The following is a 24,150-nucleotide window of genomic DNA, read 5'->3' as shown; positions in this document are numbered from 1 at the left end:
TTTTATATACTGTATATTTTATTGTCTTAAAATCATTGCATCAGGCTAGAGAGAACCATATAGATGAAAGAGTACCTGTGTGAATGAATAAAACTACAGACTGTACATGAGAATGGAAATAGGTTGTATGTAAAGTATGTCAGACCAACAGACTGAGGGTGAACACAAGGATTGTTTTTTTTTTTTTGTGCACAGGAGTTACATAGCAGTGATTCCCAACCAGTGTGCGGTGGCAATTGAGTGACAAATATTTGATTTACTTCAAAAACATTTGTATTATTTTATTTATGCCAACAATGTATAGTAACAGGTCTTTCCACAAGATAACAGAGGAATTAAGCACCTTTTTGTGAAATTTGTGTTAAGTGGTGTGCTGTGAGACTATTCTCCAATATGAAATATGTACCTTGGCTCAAAGGTTGGGAAACATGGGTTACACACAAAGCAACCAAGAGGCTGAAACAACAGTGCTCCCTCTCAGTTCAATTGTACTTTGGTGTGGCTTTGCGTGATTGCTTCATTCAATTCCACTGTTCAATAGCATAGACTTGCAGATTATATATAATCACGGTATTTAGCCATTTGTATTTAGTTGAGCCTTTTGTAGCATGACAACCAATCATTTCTTCAACGCTTGAATGTTAATATTCAATTGTGTGAGACGACTGGATATTGAGTGGGTATACACGATTTTGTGACATTAAAATTGGGACTAAGATTCATCATTTAAGAGGGTGTGTACACTTGTGCAACTACAGTACGTATCTGTTTTTTGTTTCAACTGAATTGAAATGAAATAAGCAATCAAACAAGCTTTTAGACAAATGAAGAAATTTACTCACCATGCCCTTTTCTTCAAATAGTGCAAAAAAAAAAAAAAAAAGCACGATTTCTTGAATTGTCATTTATAGTGTTGGTGTAATTTAATATTTTACTGTTAGATTCGTTATTTACAATGAAATTGCTACCCCATGAAATATCTGAGGGTCATGAACGTACTATAATACAAACAATGAAAAGATGCAACACACAAGGCTCAGTGTTTTCGGAAGCAGGTTAGGTTCAAAACAAATGTGGTAAATAGAGGGAGCACTGTTCTGACAAGTCAAACAAAATCAAGGAACGTTAACTGGAAAAAAACAACAAGCAATATATTCAAGTTTATAACAACAGGAAAAAAAGAAAAAAAATGCAAATCAATCCTGGCCACTTTGAGGGATAGATTGATTCTTAAATGGGTATTTACTATTTGGTTAATTACATATTGTAAACATTTGTATTTCTTTCTGTATTGAGCAAAAAAACAAAATTCACGCTAGCTTATCTTTTTCCGTATAGGCTCTGTAAGGTTATAAATCAAAGAAACAAAATTCAATACACAGACGAACAATTCTAACAGACCTCCCCCAAAAGCTAAATAAAAAAACAAACAAAAATAATATAGTCAGGCACCATAAAAGAACACTTCTAATGTCATCATTGTTTCATTTTGTGAAGATCTGCAGGAAGGAGTGAACGTGAACTGGAAAACGGCATACGTGTTTTTCCAATTGTAGCCGACACCCTCAGTCAAGTCGACCGATTTTTATATTTAAGTCACTCCACTTTTTGTCTGTGGTGGATTTTTGACAATAACCACTTTTTTTTTTCCGTGGTCACAGAACAACTCTCAAATCTTCCAAATCACAATGACAGATTCTGAGTTCAAGATAAAAAATAAAACATTGAATATTTAAAAAAAAAAAAAAAATGCAAAGCAGCCAAGATGCACTGAACATACTGTATAGCCTTGGCTCTGTAAAATATCAACACATGTACATGAGCTTGCTTCATCATCTGAATGCACCCGATTATCAAGTTGAATATACTGTAGTCGACGAGAAGTACGCTGAAGCTTACGGCAGCTGATTAGTAAAATTGCGTGCGTTTTACAAACTGCTCGCCCTGATTTCCAAGCCGCAGAGCGCGAAGATAACCCCCAACGCCTCGTTCCGATTTGTTTCAAGCACAATCCAAATGATAATTACATCATCCAAAAATATAGATATCTAAGTATATACTTCAAAATAGTTATTCTGTATTACGTCTCTCACATTTCAAACTTGTACAGACACCAATTTGCATGTTCCTCGTCGTCAGTGAAAAATGTGCTTGGGGCGTGTGAGGCCTTTTCAAGAAAGATCATATACAGTGTACCAAAGCTGATGAAAAAATATCTTATTCTTTAAATGATTATTTGCCGTATAGAAAAACGTGTTTCAAGATACACGGACACAAAATGCATATCTAATACACGAGCAGGAAGAAAAGCGAAGCGTGCAGAGTCCTGGACGCATGCCTGCGTCGTGTCTATCTGCTACCAAAATTGCTTTAGCTCTCACAAAATATGGCAGCTGTAAGCGTTCACCTCACTGAGCTACGTGGACTACAAAAAGCTGAGAGCCTAAAAGGAAGCAGATCCAAAGTCACCTGAACATCCCTGAAACAACTGACAATCGCACGGTTTCAATTAACGCGACGCCTTTATGTTCACTGGCTAAGATTCATGAACGGCTCAAAGCACTCAAACTCCGATCCGTAACTCTCCACACAGACCGCTGACAATGACAATAACGTTTCTATTATAATGCTAAACTGGCCCGTGTAAGAAATTGTGGTCTCGATGCAATTTAGCAGCGCCGACCGACTGTGCTTCGACACACATTTTGGGTACAGTTTAATAGACTACTTCCAGTATTGTCAAAAGTTGGAGATATGAAACTTTCGGGAAAAATTTGGAAGAAGAGCCTAAAATGCATTTCAATGTACTGTTCTCGAGCCAGGAGAGTAACGACAAAATATGCTGACTGAAGCCTTGGTACTGGAAGAGTCACAGAAAGAAAGAAAAGTGAAATGTGAATATTGCCATTCATCTCCTTGTTGCAAAACAATGGCAAATGAGGTTCCTCTCTCCAGTGCATTTTCGATTCTTCCAAAAATTTCACCCGCAAGCCTAAAATCCCCAAGTAGTGACTTTCTGTGTGGAACAGACAAAAAGAAAAAAAAAAAGTGCTGTTCAAAATAAGTGTTGGTCCAACAAACAAGATGATGGATGTTAGCAACGGCAGATAATTTGACCTAGTAATTCACACGGAACAAGTTTTTCATCATTTCTGCATGCTAGTAACTCTCCAAGCGGCTACACTTGGCCACGGATGTTCACACTGTCATCTGAATCTTATTGAAACATAAACAAGATAAATCCAAACTGGAAAAAAAAAAAAAAAAAAGAGTGTGTGCAAAGTGAGAGTACACCATATTGGAGCAAGAACTTGTAATAATTCAAAAATACATCTAAACAACAAGGCACAACTAAAGCCAAACTGACATGTAAAACACAAACACACATATTTCTTGCTGAGAAAGATAAAAATCATGGCGGGTGTCGAATGTGGCTCCAACAACAAGACAGAGAGGATGCGCTCATCATTATTAACGCAAGGCACTTCTAATCTTTCACTTCCTTTTTTATTTTTTTATTTTTTTTTAAGCCCTCTGAGCAGAAGCGCTGACCTCACCTCTATGATCCACTCTGCCAAAGAAGTGTGTGCAAAGTACAGTACAACTGAAGAGACCTGGATAAGATGGCAGAAATGAATATTTGGAAAGTCGCTCTCATTTATATACTAAATAAAAAAAAACATCTGGGCCTCTCCGAGTAAAAAATTGAAATGTTAGTAAAAAGCGGTAAAGCCCAAACGAGATCACGGTCGTGTATGTGTTGCGAAAGAAGGTTGTCAGTAAAAGTGAGCAATTGACTTGTAACTGAAAGCGGACTTTGTTAATTGTATCTTTGTGATAAAAGGAAAATATTGATTTTATAGCCCTTCATCACACGCTTATGTTCTACAGCTGAGTTTGGCCATTGTTTTAAAATCCAAAAATACTGACCTGTTTCTTCTGCACAACCCGTCTAGAAAAAATACAGTTTCTTATTTGGCAAGCGGTGAGATTGCTAATGGAAATTGTGTAAGCGAGTACTGTGCTTTGAAAAGGAGACCTGAATTCAAACAAATACTGGAGGTGTGGAAATGGGAAAGCAAATCTCCGCATACGAGTGTGTTGTGCATCGTATAAGCACGCATCATGCTTCAATGTACAGTGCTGAGCAAATTTATTAGAGCAATGATTTTCAAATTGTGGAATTTCCTCTAGCAATAAATTTATCAATAGAGCGCTTATCATATAAAAAAAAAAAATGTAACTCAGAGCTTTACAGATTAAAATCATTCCAAGCCCCCAATCCCCACTTTAGCGGTTCTTTTCGCAGACTTGGAATGACATGGAAATTAAAAAAAAAAAAAAGATCCAAAAAATTCCTAATCTTTATCGTTTGTCACTTTCTCTTTCAGAATGGACAGAAAAGTGATGACAGCGACGGTGGTGGGGATGAGGAGGGAGATTCGGGCCAGAGCACGATGGTGTGAGATGGATGGCCATTATCAAAATGTAACTGTTGCCATCTGTGACGGTACCTGCGTTTTCAAGATTCTGGCGAGCCAAGTCACATAGGGCAGCAGTTACGTTTTTGTCCATTTCACGGCGGAAGCCTTCAATCTTTAAGAAGTGTTTTTTTTTTAATCAAACATTTATTTAGGTAGAATTTTAATGCAACTTTGATGTGCAATACATTTTGATGGAACACATTTTTGGAGTATATTTTTTTAATTAGTTATCACTTTATTATATTAGTTTAGTTTATTATATTAGTTTAAATATTATAATATTAAATATTGTTTTTTAATTTTCCTAAATTTAAGCAAAGTGTTCATGTTCCAACTGTGCTTACTGTTACAGTAGCTCACAATGTTAACTAGAGATGCACCGATCCGATATCTGGATCGGATATCGGCCCCGATATCAACAAAATAGATGGATCGGGTATCGGAAAATGCAGCCGATCTGTGAGCCGATCCGATCCTTTCCTTAATCTATTGGGACTAATCTTAATCTATCGGTATCGGGTATCGACCGATACGCAAAGCCGCGGCATCGAAACTGAAAAAGCCAAATCGGTGCATCTCTAACGTTAACTATACTTTTTTTAAAGATAAAATGTTTAAGAACCACTGCTCTCATAAATTTGTAAAGCACTGTTCATATACAACAAATAGAAAAGCAAACACGAAGGACTGATAATCTCTCTGACCGCAAAAAAAAAAAAAAAAAAAAAAAAAAAAAAGCTTTCTCATTCTTGCTACATGGAAAAGACATCCTTCATTTGGCTCACATTAGCTGGATGCTGGAAATGGAATCGAAGCGCATGAGCTCGCATACAGCGACTGCATGTATGGCTGAAATACACGCTTATATTACTGCTTTTTCTTTTTTCTTTTTCTTTTCTGGACATTAAATCTACAGCTCTGTGAGTCAAGCTTGTGATAAAACCAACAGTCGAGCGCAAGGAAGGGGAAGTACCGTGAATGAATATTATTTCAAAAAACATCTGCAAGGACCGCAGAGAAACAGTCGAACTAGGAACAAAAGCAAATACAGTACCGAAGATACGATAATCACATCGATTGATGCTCTGCGAGTGCCTTCTTTAGCATATAGGAAGCAGACACATACGATAAGCACTAACAGTTAAGTCGATGGCTACAGCTGCTACAGTCTTGAAAAGGACCCAAAGAGAAGGAAGGAAGGAAGGAAGGAAACAAAAATAAGTTGGATGCATTTTCCACTATTTTCAGTCATCCTGAGGAACTGCATTCATCAGTGTACCTGCCCATCTAGTGTATTGTGACTGAAACATTTCACGAGATGTACCGTGCATTCATTTTTTTTTTTAATTGCGTTATCCCTCGTCAATTTAAAAGGAGGCCTGCTGAGATAGAGCAACAAGCCAAAAGCGCTTGGAAATAAAGCCGCTCCCCCCCTTACAAAAAAAAAAAAGGTATATTTTAAAGCTGCAGCTTTGTTTACTTTGACAGCCTTTCTCTCCCGACTCGCTCTCTACTAGTGACACAGGCTTGTGGTCATTCAAAGCTATCACTATGGTACTTCCACAAGCGTCAAATTCAATTAGTACAAGCCTCTAAAACTATCCACTCCACAAAATGTCCAACCTTTCTCCCTTCCCCAGGCTCCAGTGACAACACCACACCGGTCCAAAGCTTTCTTCGCCGACTGAAGGTGTGAAGCGAGCAGCCTGGTTGAGCCAAGCCAGTCCTTTTCACAGGATGACAGCTCAGGCTTTTGTCTATGGAGAGTTTGCAGGCAGTCTGGGGATAACAGTTCGGGCCTTTGTCTATAAACAGCAATCATGTGTTTAAGGCGAAAAAAAAAAAAAAAAAAAAAGTGCCTCCTGTTAAGATTAAAAAAATAATAATAATAATCACCCTCCTCTAAATAAGCTATTTTGTGTGCTTAGCATGTATTGTACATTTTCACACTGAGTTGGTGCAACTTACACTGTATCGCAGTGGTTCTTAACCTTGTTGGCGGTGTCGAACCCCTCTTTAGTAAAAATATATATTTTTTTTCAAATTCAAGACTTTTTTTACTGGTGCACAAAATGAGCCGTGCATGCACATCACTTTGTTCAAAGAACAAAACCAACAATGCATGAACTCACAACCAATTACATCCCTGCAAATCCGTGTGCCTTTACGAGACCAGTTCAGATATACGTTATCACGAATTTACACGATAAATCAGGTGTGTTCGGACCTCCGCAGTGGAGGTTCGATCGAACCCAGGTTAAGAACCACTGCTGTACAGCCATAGCTGGCTAAAGACGGGCCAAGTGTAACAGTGCTGAAGTTACAAGTCGCTATGCGGGTTGTGAAGCCATGCTGCTAGCAAGACGTGCTCGTAGCCGCTCTGGGATCAGGTGGAATACGCACCCCGGCCTCTAGCAGGAGAGTCATGCTTGCTAAGATGATTTAACTCGCCACTTAAACACAACAGAGCCCATTCCCCTCCCCAATGTATGAGAGTGAAAATCCCCCCCTCCCTGCTTGTGCCCCTTGTCTGCTGGTGGTGAATTCATCTGGGGTGCTGGCTGTAATTCTGAGAGCGGGCCAGGACTGGGTATGCTAGATTTACATTCAGCTGGTCATTGTGTTGGATCAAGGAGACGTTTTTGTAATGAAGCACCAGCTCTTTGAGGGAGGAGTAGAGATTGTATGGCTCAGCGAATCCGTAACCTGTGGCCGTCTTGTTGATGACGCAGTGTTTCGTGTCTCCGTCCACACTGCAACGAGGGGGAAGAAGCTTCTCAATACCCAACAAGCTCACGTATCCAAAGAACTAACCTGCGACCAAATGGAAACGTCGACTTACACGACAGAACAGGCGTACGAGCCCTTCTGTGATTGGCTCTCACGGATGAGGAAGGTTCCGTCACATTTGCCCCTCAGCAATTCCTCGGCCTGGGTGCGCTTGATGTCTCCCACGTACCAGGTGCACTCGTCATGGTGGGGCGAGCCCTCGTCTTCCTCCAGCGAGTACGAGCTGGAAAAGCGGGCGCCGTAATTACGAGATGATGCTGATTTTTTTGGGGGGCGAAACGAACGCATGCGCTGCAGTATTCGTCACACACACACACACTTACTCGTCAGCGTCGTTCTTTATACCCAGCCATTCGTTAATATTTGTCTGCATCGTACCCTTCTGTGTCAGCCATCTGAAAACAAGACCGACACGCATTCAGTACAAACCCACTTATTTGACCGAATTCGTGTCGTGTACGTGCGTTGCCTTACATCAAGTATTGGTCTCGAATTTTGCGTAGCTGTCTGAGATCCGGCTTGAGGCTGTTCATCTTCTTATCGATTTCTCTGTTATCAGAGACCTGCTCTCGCAAGTCCTGCTCCAGCTTTCGCTTGCTGTCGTGGATCTCTTTCACGCGAGACTTCAAACGCTCAGAGTTGCTCTGGATTCTGATTGGACGGAAAAATGGAAACAATGGCAGAGTCAAAACATGTCGCACAACAGGCACATTGTGAATAAGCCCATGAAGCAAAACTCCGGCTCACTTCTGAATCTCCTTTTCATTGCCCTCGCGCTGGAAGCGCTCCAGGGACTCTTTGCTGTAGCGTTCCTGTGTCTCACATTGCTCCTCAAATATTTTGATGGTCTCGTTGAAGGCCTCGATGGCTGTGCGCTTCATCTGCAGTTCCTGTCATAGGATTGTGACATTATTTTTTTTTCTCCTTGGTTTTATTTATCTATTTAAAATCCTAATCTAGTTTGCCACATATTTCAGGTACAATTATGAGCTGAACTGAATAAGCTTTTTTTTTTTTACAACAAAACATTCTTAATCGAAGTCGTACCTGTGAAGTGCGCGTGTACTCCTCGTACAGGGAGTCGTACTCGCGACTCTTCTCTTGGAATTGCTCATGATAGATCTTCATCTGCTCACCAACCTCCTCGATGCTGTTCTCCTTCACCAGCTGAACCATGCAAACACAAAAGTTTTATGTATTGAGAAAGACACTACAAACTGAGATTGAAGAGGATTGCCGTTCTATGTTCTACATTTCATTTATTTACTTTTAAGGTGCTATTTTCAACTCGGACGCAAAATCCAAGAATGGACTTAAAAGTCAACCTTGTGAATGTTAACGTTCATGAAGGTTGTTGACTTTGTGGCCAATTGCACCAACCTGTTGGTATTTGGAAACAGGGTAGAGAAGTTTGGTGTCTAGCTTGGCGTTGTACTGGGCCAAGGACTCGTGCCGGTAATGGTTGATCAGCTCAACTACGGACAGGAAAGTGAGAGGCTCTGAGAAGCCATAGAGGCCATCCCCGTGGTAGATCTTTATAAGTTTGTTGTTTCCTCCTCTCCTAGAATGGGCAGGAAAAAAAAAAACTTCTTTTTAATTCAATTTATAATTTTCTGAGATCTTGCACAATTCCAATAGTGTCTCTTCACCTGAGGGTGAGGGTGTACTCGCCCTCCAGTTTGCTCGAGGCATCTCGTACAAGAAAAGTACCATCCGGAGTGTCTCGTAATTTCTCATTTACCTCCTCCCTGCGAACGAGCAAAAAATACATTTTCCACTGCAACTGATCAGCTACAAAATCCAATACATTCCAAAGTCATAAATGAGTTTTAACAGTCATTCCTACCTGGATATTTCTCCCCAGTACCATTCAGCATCACTGAGAAGTGTGCTTGTGTCCGTCATGGCTGCGGGTGTGACTTTTGTCTTTGTTGGCTTTGCCGGAAGAACTGGAATCAGACAAGTAAAAATGTCTGGTTCCACCCCTGCTGTTGATAAATAGGGAACAATGAATAGACTACCTGGTGGTGTGAGGTCTTGTTCTGCAGTTCTCTCAATCACAAGTCGTTGCACTACAAGGGCAGGCAACTCCTCATCCAACGACAACCTGCCAAAGCATTATTTGATAATTGCTCTGCAAGGCAGCCACAATTACTATCTACGTTCTGTTGTCAAACTTACAATGGAGTGGCGGGGCCTGTCCTCATCAGCAGCGGTCCAAAGATTTTGCCCAACGTGTGCGTGTCCAAACCGTTGCTGGCTTGCGCCTGGGTCACTTTTGCCAGGTGTGCCAGGAGGTACTGCAGGGTGAGGCGGTGATGGAGAGGGACGGAGGCGGAGCTCTCGAGGACCCGGCTTACCTCTCTGTCGTGGCTGCCAGCTACTGCACCACCTGGAGGAGCGATTCACGTAGCAATGTCAGTCAGTAGCGTGCGAGATCATTCTTGAATAGGGGTTATCAAAAGGGCTTTCTACCTGCTGACTGCTGTAGGTCCTGCTGCTGCTGCTGCGTGACGGCAGTTTGTAGTTGAGCATAGGTACAGGCAGGGATGACAGGTGAGGGAAGGTCTCTCAGGTAGTGCAAGACACACTCGGACAAAATGCCCACATCTGTCTGAGTGATGTCACTCTCTGCATAAAAGGATAGTCAGAATCTTGGATAAATATCATAGCAAGCGCTGTATAAGGAATAATTAGAGCTAATAATTTGGGCAACTACAAGTTGTCAAGGCTAACTTACCTGGAATCAAACTGTGCAGTGGACTTTCTGAAATGGAGGAACTAGTAGTCATCCTGTACAGAGTTGGGGAGTCCAGACCTAGGAAACAGAGCAGGAAAAACAAAAAAACTGAATTATATGTGCCAGCACTAATGAAACCACGATACTCTGATTAATATATTATTTATGGAATAAGAGTTATACAGAATAATTCAGGAAGGCGCCATGTGAAATCTTAATCAACTGCTCATTCGATTTTATACACACTATAGCTGAACTCGAACTTCACGGCTCACTTGTTGTCTGGGTTCGGTCACAATGCGAGCCTGAGGGCACTGTGGTGTTCATTTTAGTTGACAGCAGGGGGCGATGCGGGATAAAATGTCATCCTCCCGAGATGAATGAATTCTTAAATGAATTTGACTCGGCAGAGTAGTGTAACCAACACTTATGACACTTGGGCGGACACACCTAGATCCAACGTCATGCATGGATGTTTTTGTTCTTTTTTACATCCACCAAAAACATCTGGTAATTCCACATACGGCCAACTCAAGAGAAACATTTTAAGATTTTCCACGTACGATACAAGCCAATACAAGCAGCGTTCCTCCCCCCACTATTTCCACTTTGGAAACATGGTGTGAACTCTGGGCAACAACATTACTCATTTCCAATGCATAAAATCCTCCAGGAACATTGGGTCTCAAACGTTTGAGTTAGGAGGGCCATTTCTCGACACAACCCTGTCTCTCGGGTAGTTTTATAGTTTTATATGTTTTATAGAACGCTCATAACGGCAATTATCCTATTAGGCTAACATTTGTTAGCATAAACGATGGCATGGACTTAAGGAAACACTTAAATTTAATTGAACCATTACTGTTGGTTGCAATTGAATATTTATTATTTGTTGAATATTAATGCCCCCTCCCCCATCCATTTAAAATGTCCGTCAGTTTTGCTATACCATTTCTTGCAGTGTGGGTCCGCTATAATGTCGTTTCTAAAATGCTCAATAAATAAAATTGAGTTGACTTGAGCAATTACACTACCGTATTTTCCAGACTATAAGGCGCACCTTCAATGAGTGGCCCATTTTAAAACTTTGTCCTTATATAAGGTGCACCGGACTATAAAGGTGGACTGTCGGCTTTTGAGAAAATTTTAGGTTTTTAGGTGCGCCTTATAGTCCGGAAAATACAGTATATCCTTTAATCCGATTTAATCATCTTACATTGTATTTTATCATGTACCAATACGTTAAGGTTCTGTTTGTCTTGATTTAAAAACACGCAACATGTTTTCTTGTAGGCTGGAATGAATTCATGTCATTTCAACTGAGCAAATGGATTTGTTACACAAATGAAGTGAGCTATCCGCAAGTCAAAGCACCACGTACTGTACTTAAATTGAAATTGACCAATTACGACAAAGAGTACACTGTGCACAAGTACGGCAGGAAGTACTGCACGATGTGCTCAGCGTGCTGCAGTTGTCAAATGAAACAGATGTCGACGGTCTGCGTTGGAGTCTTTATACGTGCAACGAGACAACAAAGGAGGTAATGTCACTTGGACACAAGTGATTTAACGCGCGAGTGGACCCACTTGTCTGTACATCGACACTTGTGCTAAGGCTGGCGTGAGGGCGAGAGGCAGATGGCGCGCGAGAGGGACACGGTCGCACATGGATGGAAACACGGCGAGGCGGCCCAGCGATTCACTCGGCTGCCCGACACCAATATAGAATCTACCTCTTTGCTCTATGGCTTGGATCAGGCTGACGAGGGCGGCGGGAGCCGTCTCTAGTGGTGTGAACTGCTCATTCAGGTCGGGCACTGAAGCAGCTGAAACAACAACGCAAATCACCGTTACACGTCAATCGCAGAGCCTCCAGAAAGCCCCGCAAGGATCGACAGCTACGCAGTAAACGGGGGATCATTTAGGTACTTGGCGAGAGGATACAATGTTAAAGAACACATGACTATGCAAAGGTCAGCATATAAAAAGTAATTTTAGCCCGTTTGGTAAGAAGCACACCTGTCCACCGAAACCTGTGATTCTGGAACTTTCGACACCACCTAAAAAAATACTTTGCTCTCCAAGTATCGCCATGGGGTTCATCAAAAACAAATCTTTATTCCAAGCAAAGTTTTAATAGTAATAATAGCAATTCACCATTTTTTTACGGTCGTTGGGGCAGAAAAGATTTGGTTTCTACAAAATGTGTGACCTCAAAAATGTGTAAAAGGACAAAGATCAACAAGCGCGGGAATTGTGAGGATTTGTGTTTGCTGGATAGAAAAAAATGTAAGGTTGTGTTGTCATCAATTGTGAGCAGGCACGGCTCCTTGACCAATTCATAGGGGGGACTGAAAAAAATCATTTAAGAATCCACTTTAGAATTTGAAATAATTTCATGATTTTGAAGTTACCATTTTAAAGTTACCATTTGATGAGAAAGTGCACTTAAAAAGCTTAGAAGTAACACAAGTTGTTTTTGTACTTTGCAACCGTCTGTATACTAAACCAAACATGGCTTGGGTTTAAGTGAAAGATTACAGGAGAGTGAAAGGGTGAAAAAAAATTTGCCTCCCTCCCTCCCTCACCCCTCCTTTTCTTTTCTCCTGTCGAGCGTTCTCTCCTTTCCTCCACTCGACTCTGTCCCGCTCGCTGCTTCGCCTTAGCTCTTTGCGTGAGTGGAGCACAATAAAGGATTTAATCAAAACTCCTGAACAAGCAAAAGCCCTATGGCAGTTCGCCAGGCGCTGCTCGGCCAGGACATACAAGCACGCAGCGCCTCCTATTCGGTCCCGGAGCAGAGCCGTTTGCTGGCTGGGGCGGTGGACGAGAGGGAGGTTGAGAGCGGTGGGGGTAACACCCCGAGCAGGACTGAGCCGGGCCGGGCCGGGCCTGACCGGGGCTTGGCACTAGGCTTCTGTTCCTGTTCAATTGCTGCTGATTATTAATTTGGGGAGTTCAGACAAGAAACGCTGTGTCAGCACATTCCATTCTTGCTCTGGTTCTTGTCCTCACTTTCCCCGAACGTCTCTCTTTCTATCTTGTGCTCCAACATTCCTTCTCCCGCTTCTCACCGGGACTTTTTTTTTCCTCCATTTCACTGCCTTTTGTTCTCAACTTTTTATCCAACTTCTCTCCCCCCCCCCCTCCATTTCCTTCTCTCTCAGTTTCCATGCCTGCCAGTTAAACATGAAAACTTTGCCTGGCAGCGTCTTCAGCGCACACAGAGACAGACCTCCACTTCTTCTTTATCCCTGTCGGCCATCTGGACGGGCAGGCCCCTTCCCCCTCTTCTCTCAACCCAGTAGCACTCACTTGGACGTACTTGTGCAGTCCTGACTTGACAGTTGGTTCCAAGCGGCATTGCACGTTAGCATTCTCCACAAGATGCCTCTATTAGAAAATGCGATTATCTTAAAATTGTGTGGGAATGCCGACAGATCGAATCACTGAGCCAAAAGGAACTAAATGAATTGAAGACTAACGCCGGTGCAAAATGTCATCGCGTGAGCAGCAGATCTGTCATTTGATTGGATGTTTGGTTCTTGCAAGGGATCCTTATAGGATGGTGGCCCAAGCTAAGTTGTGCTGGTCCTGTTAGAATCCGTACGAGCTGCGTATTTGGCAAGACTAAGATTGGAACACGTGTTTGTGCAGTACTGTTATAATGTTAAGGTTGTGAAAAGAACCTAAAGAGTCTGACGTCAACCTTTGACTTTGCTCATGGCATCTGAGTGTTATAATTCGCACAGCTGCTGAAGATCCATGTCAAGCAAACAAAGGTTGACTTGAGGACAACCGATCAATGCTGCCATTTGTCTTACGTAAAACGTCAGACAGCGTGGGCTGGAACGAAAAGGGTCGAAAACTCGAGTTGAAAGTACAGATGCGGCTAAATGCAGGCTTGCAGGGCTTATTATTACTTGTCGAGCTTGGCTGTGCGCAATAAAGAAGGCAAATGGAAGGGTTGAGGGGAGGATGTGTCTCCAAATTCTTGCTCAAGGCGATGTTATTATAGCTCGTCAATTCAAGCTAATCTTACGGAACTGAGGGTTGATCAATCGCATCTCGGTGCAAAAATAAAGTTAACCACTAAATGGAATGCAACTAGTGGTTGGGGGGGAAGAACACGATGTCACTGGATACCCGTTTTGTGGTATGCCACGCTCGTAAAAATTATTTTTCAAAGCTGCTAAAAATTTGCATAAATGGTATGAGCTGCATTTTTTATATTTACCCTAACCATTTTTTTTTTATTAGAGACAGGCAAGTACCAATTCCAGCCATAGGGGTATTGAATCAACATGCATTTGTGAAAGCTGCTGAAACCAAAATCTGACATCAAGTAAGTTGGCAGCAAATGGAACTATTCTGCACATTTGTTCAATGAAATCTAAATATCAAAATTACTTTGCACTAGAGGTACCAGTGCTCGGTACCTATGAGTAATCAGAGTGAATTCCCGTAATGGTATCAATCTGGCAAAAAGTGGTATCATACATCTCTAATTTGTTTTTTAGTCATCTCTATGTCCTTAAAAAGAGAGGAGTGGCCAATATTACACAATGCTGGTCATTCCAAACATGTGTTTGTTATGTTGAGTGGCGACAAGACCAGTTGGTGCCTGGCTCACCAATGGCGTGTAGCAGTATGTAATGCTGCCGCTCAAGTTACATGGCGACATGTCTCCGCTGCACCCCGACTAAACAGACACGCAATGTTTCGAGAGCGGGCAAGACCATCCATTCCTCTCTCACAACACACAAGTTCAAGTTCAAGCCTAAACGACAAATGCAGCTGATTTGCACAAAATTCTAAATCTGGTTTTTGATACTGACTAAAACCTGTAGAAGAAAAAAACTACAAGATTCTAATATATCATGTAGAGAATTTTATCAAATTGAATTAAGAACGTTGTGGTGCCGATATAGTACATTATTGTATACGTGTACCCTTACTAAGACTAATAAAAAAAAAATGCTTCGATACTTTGACACCGATACCGCTTTAGGTGGAGTAGGTAATGGAGAGCAAAACTGGCCTATGAAAAGTTTGTGTTTAAAATTTAAATACATTTAAACAGACACATTTTCATCACAAAAAATAACATCAAGTATCGGTACTTGTGTCTGTGAGTACACCAAAAATGAATACTCAAACTTCTTAATGTTTACTTTACTCAAGCACTGCAACCTGAAACATGTTGCAATTGCTCAAGTTGAGGAACCAAATCCAGCTGGTTGCTATGCTTGCAGATGGATGGTTTGGCCTTGGCTTTCACCATTGACCCCCCCCCCCCCCCCTTCAGGCTGTCCACATCTTTTCCTATTCTCTGCTGTCTCGGATCCTCTCCCACCTCCTTCATGGATTCTTTGAAAGGCTTTTCCAAGTAGTGTGTGTGTGTGTGTGTGTGTGAGGGGGGGGGGGGTTCTCTCCTTTCTGAGAACTGGCCCTGCTTACATGGTTTATGGGTGCCCAGAGACCGTATCAGACGTGTATGTGAATCGAGAGAGTGAAGCTGGACAAGAAGAAGGGAGGAGTTTGCACACATGCCAGATCACGGTTCACCTCAGCAGGAAATTACAGTGAAGCCAAGGAAAGCGTGATATCAAAGGAAAATAAAAAAGAATAATTCTGGTTATAGCTGTAGTTTTTGCTTGTGGGGCAAAAGCGATAATATATTAAATACAGTGAGCTCCCACATATTTGCAGTTCCTTCTGAACAAATTTACCTACTCAGGTCAGTTTTTTTTTCGACAGCAGCTAGCTTTGCTTACGTGCCAAAAATGCATCATCCCTGGACGCCACAATTTACAGAAGGGCCCGATGTTATTTAAACTTCCAAGTGAGACGGCGACGCCGCACATAAGCCCACCGCTCGTCTGTCGGCCGGGAGGAGCACCAAAAGCACGTTAGCTCACGAGCTAACGGCTTGCGCATTTGCTCATGTTTTGTTAATCGTTCAAATTGAGGTATGGCAAATGTAGTTATGGATTTAAAAAAATGAATATAGGCAATGTTAAGCTTTTTTTGGGGGAGTGCGAGTATTGTGTTTTTACTATTCGTGGTAGGGCTTGTTCCCTGTGCCCCGCAAAAGCTGTCTGGGATCTAGGAAAATGAAACGGTTCCATTGTATTGCTGGACCTCCATGCCAAATGTAGCTGCGCTGACAAAAGCTCTTTTCACACAATGGCCAAAATGTCAGTTCCAACGGAGAAATGAAAGTGATATTTGTCAAATTCGGGTCTGACCACAGTGTCGGCCATTCATTGGCAAAGCTCGGCCCCCTCCTCGCTCCTTTCTCGCCAGCCCTCACGTCGAAGGTATCACACGGTGCTAAAGTCTCACCAAAAATCACCAATAATTTATGTCGACTGCCCAACTGGTTTGTCTCAGTGTCTGTCAACGCACCAGGATATTTATTCACTGGAGCACCTGCATTTGCTGATCAAAAAAATAATAAAAATGGTGCGGCTGCTCACTAATTATCACTCTTAACTTTCCTGGAATCAAGAAGGGATCGGAAAATATTTGTGTTGCATCACGTGAGTCTCTTGTGATAAGCGCTTTTCTGAAAAGAACAGGGAATTTCCTGGAAAAACTGAGCATCCGAATAGGGGACACTGTACTTGTGTGTGCAATGAATGCCCAATTGGTTGGAGCTGAGGTAATGCAGAGTTCACAGCCTAAGTGCTCAGAGCCAAACCTCTGCCATCTGTCCAAAAAGCAGGGAGAATGACACCCAATACGGTTTCGGAGTACAGGTTAATGCAGCGACTTTAATTCTGCCGAACCTTTAGTAGTCTGAAGACAACCTTTGTATCGTAATAGTTAGTATTTCAGATTTGAACGATTTTTTGTCAATGTGGGATTTTTAGTCAATGCTGGCTCTCCACACTTGAAATCCAGAGGGTGTTGCCAAGGTGGAAAGCTTCTCTGGAATTAAATGAACTCTTTATAGTCCCAGAGGAAATATCCATTAGCTTGTATTATAATGAAATGCTAATCACGTTTGATCGGGCAATACAGACACTTATGAGAATTACAGCAAGCGCATTCTAACTCATTTTAATGAAGGTACATTTAACACAACATCAATTTGGTTCCAATTTGGTTGATATTTTCTTCAGATTCTGTTTTGAACATTCCTTGCTGCTTGTTTTAGGATTTTGAAAGCAATTTTGCAATTATGAATGGGGGAAAGTATTATCTTTGAATTTGACACATTGGGTGGAGTGGTTTTTTTTTGGAATTTATGGTTTGTGTATGAACAAAATGTAGAATGTTGAGAGTGACAAATATACAAATAAAACGTAGAATGTTAAGCGAAAAAAAAAATCCCATCTCCACTGAAGAAAAAGGGATGTGTATAATGAATGCATACATTTGAGAAAATCTGATTGCAATTCAGTTGTAATAAAAACCACCTCCTAATTTTTGACTCAAAAATGCTTATTTCTTTAAATGTCTGTCCTTCAACTAATATTCCAGCATCATATTGAAACATCACCTTCATTTGCAATCAACAATGCAATTGGCCTTACCTTGGCACGAGTCTGGTGTTGGAGCAACCGGTAAGGGTCGCTGAGACCTGGGTTGACTGGACGGGAGCGCCATCTTGACAGGGCCCACATATTCGACGTACGTTCCGGGGAAGTCGCCCCTCTGCTTGGAGCGCTCGTTGTAACCGAGGAGCCAGCCGAGGCACTCGGGCTTCTCTGCGCAGCCCTCGTGGTAGTTCTCTACGGACAGGAGCGAGGCCTTGCTAACAATCAGGAGGTCCCCTGGTTGCAGATCTAAGTCTTCTTCCTGGTCCTTTATGAACGCGTAGAGGGCACGGTACTGGAAACCTTCGGTTGCCATTTTGCCAGGGAAGCACAATTCAAAATGGCTGCCCAGTGGAGGACTATATGGTCCCCCTGCAAAAAGTGGGTCCGGCTAGACAGATATCCCCCACGAGAAGGCAGCAAACGACAAGTTGGATGTTGCGGGGTGGCTTTAAGTGGGTGTGGACGGGACCCACGGAGTCACCCGAAGCTTAGAAGCATTTTTACAAGTCCGCAAGGTAGCGCTTGACCTCCGCACGCTTATTTCAGACCTGACCGGTGTTGAAGTGGTGCACTTTCCTCAACTTGATACCCCGGTTGAGCCAGATGATGGAGCACAGGGAGAGCGTAGGCAACATGCTCCTTATAGCGGCGAACACCTGCTGGCGGCTGGATGCTACGGGAACAGTCGGGTTAAAAATCGGCCAGTGGAGGGCTCCCTGCAGTCGAATGAAGTGGGCTAAATTGGTGTACCAGTGGCGGAGTGGGACGCTTTTTAATCCTCTTCGGTTCTGTAAAGCTCCCACATGTTCTGGACAGGGATTATGAGCAACCTGCAGGACATTCAAACCCAGAAAAAGAGAGAAAAATGTGAATTTTAAAAACATCTTTACATGAAGTGCAAGTCATTCGATCGAGCCGAGCATAAATATAGCGATGGCTACGGTGTTTACGTGCAACGAAGCTTCAAACCGCATGAAAATGGCGAACGGTGGCAGCGCCATGCATTTGTGCAGTCTTCGGGAAGGACACGGATGGCATGATGCTGCTGTGTCATAACCAACAGCAGACTTGGTCCCTGGACGGGAGCCTCCGTTGCCTTCGCTCTGCATTCACACACTCGCGGCTTGAACCGATGCGACACAATTTGCTCAGGAACATGAACTTTGACTGTGAAATCGTGCCATGCAATTCCCAAGAAAAACATTTTCGTTGAAGGAGCGTGCAAAGGAAAACAGGACTTGTGTTTATGCTTGGGGGGGGGGGGACTAGAATTGGGCGGAACATGCAAAAGGCTTCGTAGTAATTTATTTTCTGCAGAAGAGAAAAGAAAGCAACTCTTTGTTGCCTGCAAAATGTTTTTGGCTTCATTCTGTCAAAAGAGCTACATCATTCAGCGTCACGATGACAGATTCGTAGCGTCAAGTCATGCCAACGTCGATCACGTAAAACACATAAGAATAAAATATCATCATCATGAAATCACACTGCGTTCAAAAAATGTGAAAGCGCCAAATAAAAGCAAATCGACGTCACAGCTGCGAGCAAAGGCCACACATTTCATCCGATTCATTGTTATAGATGTTTTGGAAAATGTGACCAAAAATACGCGAGCGTCCTTTTCCCGCACCATCTGAAACATAAGCGGGCCCGAATGTTATAAAGTTGCGTTTGAAAATGGCAACTGGACCGAGGGAAGAGATGGCGAGCGAGGAAGAAGATTAGGGTTTGCCGATTAAGTGCCGACAACATCTGCGGTCTTCAGACCAGCCAAGGACGATGATTGTGTTATCGGGGGTGAAGGTAGACAAGCCAGGACGGCCTGGATGCAAGTTTTGGTTTTCAGTGGCAAGAGTCGCAAGCTATTTCGAGACGTTGGGCAAAATAGAAGCAAATAAAAAAACGTTCAAAACCAAATAACCTTAGGCCTGCTTTGCAAGGCCCAACGTTGTGCAACCAAAAATGCTGGATGAATAGATACTGTTGAGAGTGATGCATTGCAGGCACGAAAATAAAAGTAGGTGAGCGCACGCTTTAAAAACAAATAAAAAAACAAAACAAAAGCATAATCGTACCGGTTAGCTATGAATACCAAAAGGAATGCTTTCGAACCACATGACACCGTGGTCCCCTCACGGCATTTGGAGAGAACATAAATTCCTTATTAAAACGTGTAGCCGTACGATATCATTTTGCCTTTTTTGGGAAACGAAAACAAAAAAAGATAGCGATCGAAGAGTTATCGCGTCGAGACGATGCAGCCGAGTACAGCACTCACCCCACTTTTGGTTGAGAGAGAAGCCGGACAGACTCAGCCAGACTCTCCGTTCAACATCCTTCCCAGCCGAGAAGCGAGAGGTGCCAGGCGAGACACGTGGCACTGGCATACCCAACCACAGCCCGCAGTCCTCACACCACCATAACCTCCCCCCCCCCCTTAGTCCTACCCCCTCCCTTCTCCCTCCACCTGCTCTACCCCCCCCAACAGTCCTGCCTCTGACTGACACCCCCCTCCCCCCTTCCCCATCCTCACTCAGCAAAAAAGTCCAATGGTTGATCCAGTTGCTGTCTGGTTTGTTTACAGTCCGAAGGCTCCGGCTGGGAACAAGTTGAAGAAAAGTCAAAGGCAAACGTGATCTCGAGCGCCCTCGCACGTTGATCCATTTTCGACTAGCGGTACGAGTGGTGTAAGGTGAAAAAAGAGTCGCCCAAGTCCTGCTCAGAGAGTGTTGAAGAAGCAGTCCCCCGAGCGAGGTAGCAGCTGGCCGGCTCGGCATCACAAGATCCATTTTTGTTTTTTTTTATTACAACTTTCTATTCAGTCATAGAAAGAAAGCGGGTGAGAAAAAACGGAGCACTTTGCTGTCAGCGGACTCCAAACGGCTGAGGGAGACCGCGGGAAAATAATTAATGAATAGGCAGCAAGTAACTCACTGTTGCTAGAGCGAGGGAAAGCTCTTCCCGCCACGCCATTGGTTGCCGCGTGCACCATGTGCTACTCAGTCACCAGAGAAGCCGGGCAAATCAAGGAAACGTTCTAATATTAGAAAATGTTTCTAGGCAGCCATCATACATCTGACCCAAACAAATACACCGTTTCACCACACGTAGGACCTTTATCTGATACTTAAGCCACGTATTTGATGACAGACACAAAAACAAATCATCGTTTTGTGGAAATTGTGACAAAAATATTCATATACAGTGACAACTAAATAGTATTATTATACCGGAGTTATGAAATGTGTACAAATAAAAACAAAATAATTGCAAAATTTAACCCGAGAGCATGTCATTCATGTCTAACATTGGTGTATTTAATTGTAATTACTTTTATGGCTATTCCTTTATAGTTATTTTAGTCATGTAGTATTTTACAACTACACTAATTAGCATCCTTATGTCCTCTTAACTTTAAAACCAAGAATAAAAATTTGAAGTGAATGCAAATTTGTATATAAAAACAATGAGTTCAATATTTTAACAAAAAAAAAAAAAACAACAATGTCATCATTGTACGGTATTCAGCCACAAGGTCCGACAAATATCCAGTATGCTCTCTTGCTGGTGAGATTACGTAACATGTTCCTGCGCAATCTTTTCTCAGATGTCTGATTTAGCAAACAAACTCAAAAGTAAGAGCGTCACCATTCCATCGAGAGTCGCGTCTAATTGTGTCACCGTATAATTAAGTGAAGCCAAATTTGACACATTTTGCTTTCAGAAGTGTCGACAACTGCAAACATTTGCAGTAGTTCATCGACACACACCGAGTTGGGTGAACAAACATCTGCATATAATGTTGAACTAAAGCACATGTCTACAAAAAAAAAAAAAAATCTGACTTTCTGGCCGACCGAGGCAGCACGCATGCAGCCTGGCCTGGCCTGGCCTTGCCTGGCCTGGCCTGGGGCCATGGAGCCACATGCAAGTGAAAAATCTCCTGCGCCACAGTGGAGACTAGAGACAGGCCAACCTTTCAGGAGGACGTCGTCTTCTAAAATGGAGGCTTGGGTATCGTGCAATGTTCAAGTCGTGACACCGATGTTGTTTAATGCAAACGTTTGCGACGTGCTAATAAATTTTGGCATTGAGAGACTGTTGTGGGTCACAAAACTCACTTGTACTCAGTTTCTATTCGGAGCACAAACAAAAATGAGCCACAAATGCTTTCCTTTTCAAATGTTCTTCCAGCCATCATTTTCTGTCAAATGATTATCCACTGCTCATTGTTTAGTTTCTCCACTTCAACCTTTTAGCCTTGCCATAACAAAACGTGTTTAGAATGTGGGGCCGAAAGATATTGTCTGTTACTATTTTTGATCAAATTGCACCATTTCAGTTGAACTGGGCCTCCCCTGCAGGAGGATTTCGAACAAAAATAACCCCAGCTGGACTCCATCTGGTGAAATGTGAAGTGAAGGAGCATACGTTTGATTCCAACTCCTCTGGAAAGTCACGCTTAGCATTTAGAGAGGATTTAGCCACTTTCAAAATGAAGGCTCTTGGAAATAGGCCCAAAGTGCACCGAGCAACACGACTGGAGAATCATATTTAAAAGAAAAAAAAAAAAAAAACGACTTGTGCGCGTATAAACTATCTTACTGCAACAAGAAAAAGTACGTTTTGATGCGGCACACTGAACCACAAACATGGCATGATTGTAGAAATAAATTCTCCTGGCCACTGTATCTAAAATATAATTAGGACCAGGCTGATTAAATCAGCCAATTATGGCTCTTCAAATATCCAAAATAAATCAGCCAAATGGCTAATATTTGCCAATTGTTTTAACCTTTAAAGTTTTTACAGCAGTTGTACACAAGTAACACTGGTATCATTATGTAATGAGAAGAAATAGGTTAGAAACAAAAGGATAAAGTGGATTCATTAATGTTTTTCAGCGTTAGTTTCTGAGTCAAATCTGGAACAAAACTGGATTTGGTGTGAATTTGGCTATTTGACTTGGCATTTTAAATTTCCAAACATAGTAAAACTAGTCAATAACTTACCAGTGAAGTAGCTTTCAGTTTATATTAAAAAAAAAATCTTTTTACATTTACATCATTTTTAAACTTAATTTTTAGCTGGCTGAAAAATAATTGTTATATCTTTTGATTTTGTCCCATCCGAGTTTTAATTTTACATTGATTATTTTACTATCAAATTTCTAACAGTGAATTTTATTTACCTTTAAAAAAATAATAATATAAAAAATACTCGCCATCGGGATGAGTAAACGGAATTGGAGGAGTCGACTGACAATTACGTCACAGTGCCTGAGGGCGCCAACATCACATGACCAAACAGAGAAAACAGGTGAGCTGTGCCGACAAGTGGCAGTGGAAGGCAAAATGGCCACCCCCTGAGATGGCTAAAACCAAGAGGATTGCCCTCCTTAATTCATATTTATCAAAAGCAATATTTTTAGAAATGTTTACACAAGAAGGGGATACATAGAATTTTTTTTTGCACAGAAAATATTTCACTTGACTTCCCCTTTAAATACAGGAGTTAAATCAGTTTTTATGAGTCTCTTAACAAAAGTACATACCTGTACTTCTATTTATGTACACAGTGTGCATAGTTTTACCACCTCTGTGCACACAAGCGGCTTTCATATTGCAATTATTTTCAAAGTGAGGTGCAGATAGCACGAGTGGTACAAGAGTCACCGCTAAAGTACAGTTCAGTTGTATTTAACATTTAAGTTCAATACTTTTGCATTTAATCTTTAAGAACAATTTGTTTCCAAACATTTATGGAGGTACATTTTTATATGTACTATCTTGATATTTTAAGTTAGTTATTAATTAAGAACCCCCATATTTAGACAAAATGCAAATTTTCAAACTGTCCATAACGTTACACTGGCTACAATAATATTCAACACACATGCGTTTTGACAAGTTTTTTTTTTTTTTTTTTTTTTTTAAACCGTCAACGTCTCGTGAACTATTCTCCACTAAATCAGTTCAAAAACATAACAGGACTCCAAGAAAGCAACTTTTTACGAAATAAAAAGCAAACTAACTTTGCAACACTTCACAATGCAATTAATGCGGCGAGCAACATCTGCTGCGCAAGTGATATTTAAATGTTCAACTTTAATTTTAGCTTTAAAAAGTCCAGAAAAAAAAAAGTGGTGCAACGAAGCTGGTGTCGCCAAGCGCGATTTGAGGCTTCCACCATTTTCCAGTAAGTTACAGTGGCTGCCTCGCAGTACTGGAAATGTGCAATAAGTTGGAGAGGAAAACTCACCCGTGGATATTTGTTGAGTCTTCTTAATATTTAGTCGCTTTGTTCAAAACTCTGCAAAATGGCAGATGGAATTGGTCAATGTGGGGAAAGTTTCACGGCAGCTTCCAGTGGTGCACGCAGCTTACTCTTCTCTTTTCCCTTCGCCTTCTTTTCTTTTCCCGTTCAGAACTCCCTGCTCCCCTGCACAGCCATTTTCCAGCACGGCAAGGGAGGGGAGGGGAGGGGAGGGGGGTGGTCGTCGCGTGGGAACAGCCAGGAGGCAGGAGGATGGCGGAAAGAGCCGAAGCGTTACGGAAAAGTTCGAACACGTTGCAAATATTCGGTTG

The 24,150-nt window shown here is 42.1% G+C and overlaps 1 protein-coding gene across 2 annotated transcripts; it reads right to left on the bottom strand.

Annotated features, from left to right (window-relative positions):
* Nucleotides 1-24,049, bottom strand: pik3r2 (phosphoinositide-3-kinase, regulatory subunit 2 (beta)). 2 transcript variants are annotated; one of them, XM_049748509.2, is made up of 18 exons: nt 23,950-24,049; nt 23,825-23,875; nt 18,317-18,396; nt 17,561-18,239; nt 11,750-11,842; nt 10,015-10,092; nt 9,750-9,905; nt 9,456-9,666; nt 9,296-9,381; nt 9,121-9,223; nt 8,924-9,022; nt 8,655-8,835; nt 8,322-8,441; nt 8,022-8,164; nt 7,749-7,925; nt 7,598-7,669; nt 7,327-7,497; nt 1-7,237 (listed from the first exon to the last, which is right to left on the bottom strand). In XM_049748509.2, exons 4-18 carry the CDS (start codon nt 17,877-17,879, stop codon nt 7,030-7,032), a joined length of 2,217 nt encoding a protein of 738 aa, XP_049604466.1. In that variant the 5' UTR covers nt 17,880-18,239; nt 18,317-18,396; nt 23,825-23,875; nt 23,950-24,049; the 3' UTR covers nt 1-7,029. The 2 variants fall into 2 exon arrangements, with proteins under 2 accessions (XP_049604466.1, XP_049604467.1); XM_049748510.1 differs by lacking the exons at nt 23,825-23,875; nt 23,950-24,049 and adding an exon at nt 19,842-19,998.
* Between the last annotated feature and the right edge of the window lie 101 nt (nt 24,050-24,150).

The sequence above is a fragment of the Syngnathus scovelli genome, chromosome 17 (genome assembly GCF_024217435.2).
Source record: "Syngnathus scovelli strain Florida chromosome 17, RoL_Ssco_1.2, whole genome shotgun sequence".
NCBI lineage: Eukaryota > Metazoa > Chordata > Actinopteri > Syngnathiformes > Syngnathidae > Syngnathus > Syngnathus scovelli.
Note: the sequence above shows the minus strand (reverse complement) of the source record. Positions and strands in the feature narration are given on the sequence as shown.